Source organism: Epinephelus lanceolatus, chromosome 2 (assembly GCF_041903045.1).
Source record: "Epinephelus lanceolatus isolate andai-2023 chromosome 2, ASM4190304v1, whole genome shotgun sequence".
In the NCBI taxonomy this organism is placed as follows: domain Eukaryota; kingdom Metazoa; phylum Chordata; class Actinopteri; order Perciformes; family Serranidae; genus Epinephelus; species Epinephelus lanceolatus.
In genome coordinates this window covers 29,428,887-29,435,218 of record NC_135735.1, presented here as the reverse complement: position 1 = coordinate 29,435,218, position 6,332 = coordinate 29,428,887, and the positions used below count along the sequence as shown (strand labels likewise).

General features: G+C 38.9%; 1 protein-coding gene across 1 annotated transcript; it reads left to right on the top strand.

The window, feature by feature from the left end:
- The first annotated feature begins 1,167 nt into the window (after nucleotides 1-1,167).
- prrg4 (proline rich Gla (G-carboxyglutamic acid) 4 (transmembrane)) lies at nucleotides 1,168-6,067 on the top strand. The gene is made up of 7 exons (XM_033610749.2): nucleotides 1,168-1,507; nucleotides 1,638-1,745; nucleotides 1,828-1,991; nucleotides 2,087-2,114; nucleotides 3,206-3,344; nucleotides 4,561-4,755; nucleotides 4,891-6,067. The coding sequence occupies exons 2-7, from the start codon at nucleotides 1,652-1,654 to the stop codon at nucleotides 4,916-4,918; spliced, it is 648 nt and encodes a 215-aa protein (XP_033466640.1). The 5' UTR covers nucleotides 1,168-1,507; nucleotides 1,638-1,651; the 3' UTR covers nucleotides 4,919-6,067.
- The last annotated feature ends 265 nt before the right edge of the window (nucleotides 6,068-6,332 follow it).

Here is a 6,332-nt window from a genome sequence, read left to right as displayed (position 1 = left end):
GATATTTTACTTTTTTATCAATTAGTCATTTACTACATCCCTCTGTCCTTGGACCCTCACAGCAGGTCAGTCATGCCTTGTTACCTTGAATTTGTGAAGACATGTTTGTTTTTCTCTCATGCGTCCACAGAAAACGGCAAACATATCATTTATTGATTGACTGGGGACCACGTTTAACAACAACAAAACTAGAATAGAATAGAAAGCTTTATTGTCATCATATATTAAATATAATGAGATTACGGCTGCCAATTCATTAGTGCATTTAAAAACAGATACAATAAGACAACCAGCTAAACATGACATAAACACAGCTATATAGTAACAGTAATACTAAACTAATTATACTACATACTAGAACTACTGAACTAACTAATACTAAATACTAAACTAAAACTACATCAAAACACGACATGAAAATGCATGTGTCTGGGAAGTACACAGCATACAACTGGATTAATGAGACTTATACTGCGAAAGTGTGTGACCAGATGTTTTGATAGTTTTTTTGGTTCTTAAACATGGACTCCAATCAATCAATAAATCAATCTGTTCACCATTTTCTGCAGAGATATGTGAGAGAAAACTATTTTTTCTTCATGAATTCAAAGTAAGAAGGCATGACTGACCTGCTGTCAGGGTCCAAGGACAGAGGAATGAAGTGTGTTGTAAACCCCTCTGAGGCAAGGTGGGATTTGTGATATTGGGCTTTATAAATAAAATTGAATCATATGACTAATTGATATACAAATTGTATTTTGTGGGTGAAGTATTCCTTTAAGCTATTGAACTTAAAAATTTGCCCCGAAAAAAAGCAGCCGCTAAATATCTATAATGAAAAGGCAGAGATATATGTTTTTCCTACAAGGACATTATTTCAAGGTAACATTTGCAAATGGTCATATTGTGGGTGAAGTATTTCTTTAAAAATACACACAGAAAGTGCTGCCTCAGTATGATCAGGAGTGAAGGCCTCACAATGATTTGTCACTGGGAGGAGTACAGTTGTGGCATCTGACTCACAGTCAGAAGATAGATGATGCATGAGTAATGCTATTTTATATTTAGGTGTGAAAAGTCTTGCTGAAAATACTTTCAATTTCCTGGCTTCAGCTGCCATCTAGCGGCCACTTTTACTCACAGAACTTATCACAGTATCCAGGTAAACGTGATCGATTGGTCGAGTCTGCGCAGGTAGTTGAGGAGTCACTGAGGCCACATCTGTTGGGAGTAAACAAAAGCTTTCTTTTACCCCACCGGGACCCTCCTGAGCTCTCCATGGACTACCACAGCTGTAGTGTACTGTATTCTGTATTTAAACGATGAGCCGTGTTAAAGTTGTTGTGAGGAAGTTGGTGAACTGTGCTGTTGTTTGTGACTACCGCTGAGCGTTTCCTGAGTCGTCTTATCAGCGCCGAGGCTGGGACACGTACCTACCACCCCTCGGTCTGTTTCTCTGAGCTGTTGTTGAACTCTGCCCGTCAGTATGTGCCTCTTCTCATCATAGGTAAAGTACAATACATGTTTCTGACGCTGGGTGGTTAAATAGAAGTGTACATATAGTGGTTTGAGGTGAAAAGGTGTTGTTAATGCCCTCTGTACCACCAATTAATGCCCCACCCGCTGTCCGCGCGCAGGTGCACGCGTGACCATGTTGTTTCACTTGTTCATACTCCTTCAACTCCTGTCATGTGGACATCTGGCCTGTACGAGGAGGTTACTGTCGCAACATGAAGACCAAGAAGGTGAGATACTGTAGGAGAAGTTAACCCTAACCATTCAGGTGTGTCAGTTCAGCTGTTGATCATATCACCTGTTGGACACTAGTGTTTGTAGATGAGGGGGACGCCAACTCGTTCCTGGGTCGCCATCTGCTGTTCAACCGGTTTGACTTTGAGATTTTCGTCCCTGGAAATCTGGAACGGGAGTGTTATGAAGAAGTGTGCAATTACGAAGAAGCAAGGGAGGTCTTTGAAAACATCCCGGCTACAGTTAAGTGGTGATGTTCAGTGGGCTGCTGCTCATGAGCACTAACAGAGAGACCTTACAGCAGGGGACATACTAATCATGATGCTTTGTTTTGCAGGATGATTTCTGGAAGAAATACAATGCAGGTAAGAGAAAGAAAGAGAAACATACCTTCATTTGTTATATAGATCATTTTAAATTCATGTTATCAAATATATTGTGCAAAATTGTTTACTAAGAGACATCTTTTATGGATATTTAATGTAATATTTGCATAATAACAATGCAGAACAACTGATAAACTGTGTCATTAACCCAAATATTGATCACAGTAACAGCAGAGAGATTGTGTAAAATGAGAGATTTGGATGAATGTGTGAATGTGACATTTTCAGGGACTTTTTATTCAATTTTCTGCCTGTGTTATGTATTATATTTTAATTTTTAACAATTTCACATATTTAATAGCCCTATTTTTGGACAAATTCAGTGTTGTCTTTTCCCTGATGCTTTGCCATTGTTCTATTAGCTCTTTGGTTGTTTTAATTGCGTACTTTTCTAATGCAAGAGGAGGCTGTTTAGCAGGGAGTGAAGGCTCTTTGAGTAAAGCATGTGTTCAGGGCTTCACTGTGCCCTAAGGTTTATATCTTAAGTAATTATCTTAACATTAACAAATAACAATGTCATTTACTTTTCTTCAAAGCAATGAACGAAACCCTGAGCCGTGAACCTACTTAATATATTTTTGAAAAAATTATTACACCCCTTAAAATCAAGAACGCATCACAGCTTCCAGTAAAGCTTTGGTGACCCCCTAATGGTGTCAGGACCCCCAGGTTGGGAACCAGTGGCGTAGGCTATGTGTTGTTTAGGAACACTTGTGCCTTGCCTGTAGCAAGCACAATTATGTTATCTTGCTTTCAAAACCAGTTTCACCACTTGTTTTATAGCGTACTGTAGCTGTGAAAATTATTGCTAGGTATGCAACCTATTGCTCAAATTCCAATTGTGAGGTGCAAATCACCTCTGTACTCTCCTGTGTTTTGCATCAGCAATGAGGACTGAATTCTAAATAGATCTGATAACTGTATATCTGCTGCTACACAAAGTCAAACTATTGTCAAACTACTTTAGAAACAATATCTGATGAAAAAGAGCAACCTGTCTGTGATTTTCAGCTGGCTGCCTTTTATAACATGCTGTCCAGTGACTCACTTTGGTCTGTGATGATCCACAGATAAGGACAAGCGCTCTCGGGTTGATGTGACATCTCTTTTGGTGGGACTGATCGCTGGTGGAGTGGCCATTGTTATTGCTGGCCTCCTGATCTGGTATTTTTGTCAAGAAAAATGCAAGAACAACTTCAGCCGTGCAAAGTAAGTCAGAGTATCTTTATTATTATTAATGACAGCTACATTATCCCTACACAGTTTCACCTTAGTATAGGACTACTAGGACCTTTCAGCTACAGTACCCCCAAGGCTATAGACACTAGTAGATAACTTTCGCACTATAAACCCATTTTACATTTTTATAAGCTGTTTTGACATTTTTATATGCTGACAACTGTAACTCACAATTTTATAGTGTAATTTGCTCTTGTTGAGTATCTGTCATGAGGGCTGCAACTAACTTATAATATATACCAATTAATCTACAGATTATTTTCTTGATTAGGCCTATTTGTTTTGATGAATCAAAGTGAAAATGACCTGAAATGATGAGACAATCATCAACACACTTGTTTTAAGATTCACCGTGTATGATTTAGGGGGATGTATCGGCAGAAATGGAATGTAATAAGTATGTATTCTTTAGTGTAAAATGGAAATTGGAATCGTGTTTTCATTATCTTAGAATAAGACGTTTATATCTACATAGGGACCGGGTCCTCATCTACAGAAATCGCCATGTTGCACTGCCATGTTTCTACAGTAGCCCAAAACAAACCAAACACTAGCTCTAAATAGGGACATTTAAGTTTTCACGTAGGCCACTGTAATTCGTGGCATGGCCCCTCCACGACGAGAGTGTCAGAAACATTGATTTTTTTTAATGTGAAACTGCTTTATTCAGTGTTTTTAATGGTTCAAAATCATCAGGTCTGATTATTTTGGAGGGGAAGAGACCTCTTCAGATAATTCGACTTATGGTACAGACCTCCTGAATGTCAGGATCAAAAAATATGGTGAGCACGCATAAAGTTATCTGAGAAAAAAGGTGAGCACACATAAGCAGGTGCAGGGCTAGCAGCCCATCTGCGACATGCCAAACAGTGTAGGAGAAACACTGATCCGTAAAATTAAACTGCTTTATTCAGTCTTTTTTTATCAGTTTTAGTCACCTGGTCTGTTTGTTTTGGAGAGGAGGAGGCCTCTGAAGATAAAAACCTCCTGAACAATGAACACTGAAGGAATTCTAACCTGGAGAACTACCTCTAAGCTCTGTACCTGTTCTGAAACTGTGTTAATGCTTCTTCTCAAATGCAGTTTGTTGTATAAAAAGAATAAAGTTCTACCATAACCTTATTACTCAAAAGCATTATGTTGTCCACATATCAGTGAAAAACGTATGTCTACACTCCCCTCACAGCTCCATTCGGATGCGACCGAGGAGGAGTAATGCTTCTCTAATAATGCGACGGCTGGAGGAGGTGTCCTTACAACCTGTGCTCCCACCTGTACCCCCACCCCCTATGGAGGAAATAGACCCCCCAGGACTGCCTTCCTATGAGCAGGCAATCGCAAAGAGTGGACCACATGATGCGCCGCCTCCTCCCTATCCTGGGTATTTGCATATGCATTCATATTTTCAGTTATGTCATAACTCACTGTTCAGGTTTTTCTTGTACACAATCCATGTTGTGGTCACAGAAAGAACATTCAAACATATTTGTGTAATATCTCTTATTTTTGCTTTTAGCTCACAACCTGGAACTATTCGGCGGTAGTATCTTCGGGACAACATCTCCGCGTGTATGTCAGCATCAAGCAGACACTTTAGGTTGTGCTGCTCTGCTTAGCATTGTATACCAAGTTTTCATCATCACAAGATTCAAAACACTTCTTTATGCCTGTTTTTTTATTTCCCTGATCATCTTTCTCCACTAATGCATCTCTAACCTTTCTGGTCTGTTGGTTTACATTTTCCCTAACAGTGTAATCCCCCTTCTAATGTGCCTCTACTACTGTATCTGTTCTCCCAGGTGTGATTATGCTCTGTAATATAACCTCAACCCTGTGCTGAATAAGCTTTTACACAGTTTGCTGCTTTTTGTATAATGAAAATGAAGAATCAATAATGTGTTTGGACCTGAGAGATTTAAGTTGCTGGAGTACTTAGGCCCTTAAGGAGCGACTGCTTTAGGCACAGCATGCGTAGAAGGAGTGAGAGCGAGATTATGATTATGTTTCATTACACGATAAGTATTACTCGTAATTGAAGAGAGACAGACTGATTGTGTTGTCGTGCACCTCCCTGTCTCCCTCAGAAGGAAAAATAGTAACAGCCAAACTGATTTCAGTGGTGTGATGGTATTATACATCGCCATACAGAAAATCCTTTTATAATAAGGATAATAGAAGTGTTCTTGGTGTACTGGCCTACCAGCTTGCTTTGTTAAGATTCACTTTGTACTTTCATATCATCATCTTTTACCTCTTTAAATGTGCTCTTATAATAAGTGAAGTCATGTTTACGTTCAATATATTATGGTTAATTTTTAAATGTACTAGAAATGAAAAGGCAGATTTACCATATTTTATTTTTACACAGCAGAATATTTTACAATTCTACAATAAGAATTATAGCTATGATTGATGTGATGGCTAAAACATATTTCAGCAGTCGGGATGTGGCACAGCATTAACAGGCAACTGTGCCTTATGCAAGCCTGTTGGATGCTGGTGTCTCATCATCATCAGCTGATACAGTAAAACAAGGGTAAAGAAGTTATTATGTCCCTGAAAATTACCTTTTATAGAGTTTCATCATGACATTATGAGAACATGTTGAGGGCCTGCTGTGTTGACGCTGATCTGAAATATAACTACTTGAAAATCTTTTATAGATGTTTTAATAAAAGAGATATTTTAATTACTATTGTCTCATCTTTCAACTGTGTGTGATGTTGTGTGCATGTGTGCAAGGTGACTGTACTGACTCTCACTTTCACAATCATATCATGTCCTCCTGAGACCCTGTGTCCTCATATGAGGACATTATATGTTGGGTTTACTGGACCTCATACGTCATTCTGCTTAACTTAAACCTTATGTCCTTAGCATTTTTTTTGTGCCATGTAGTGGTAGTAAGACCACTATACACTAATCCATGTAAAAACAAGATGGCAGCCATCTCTGCCA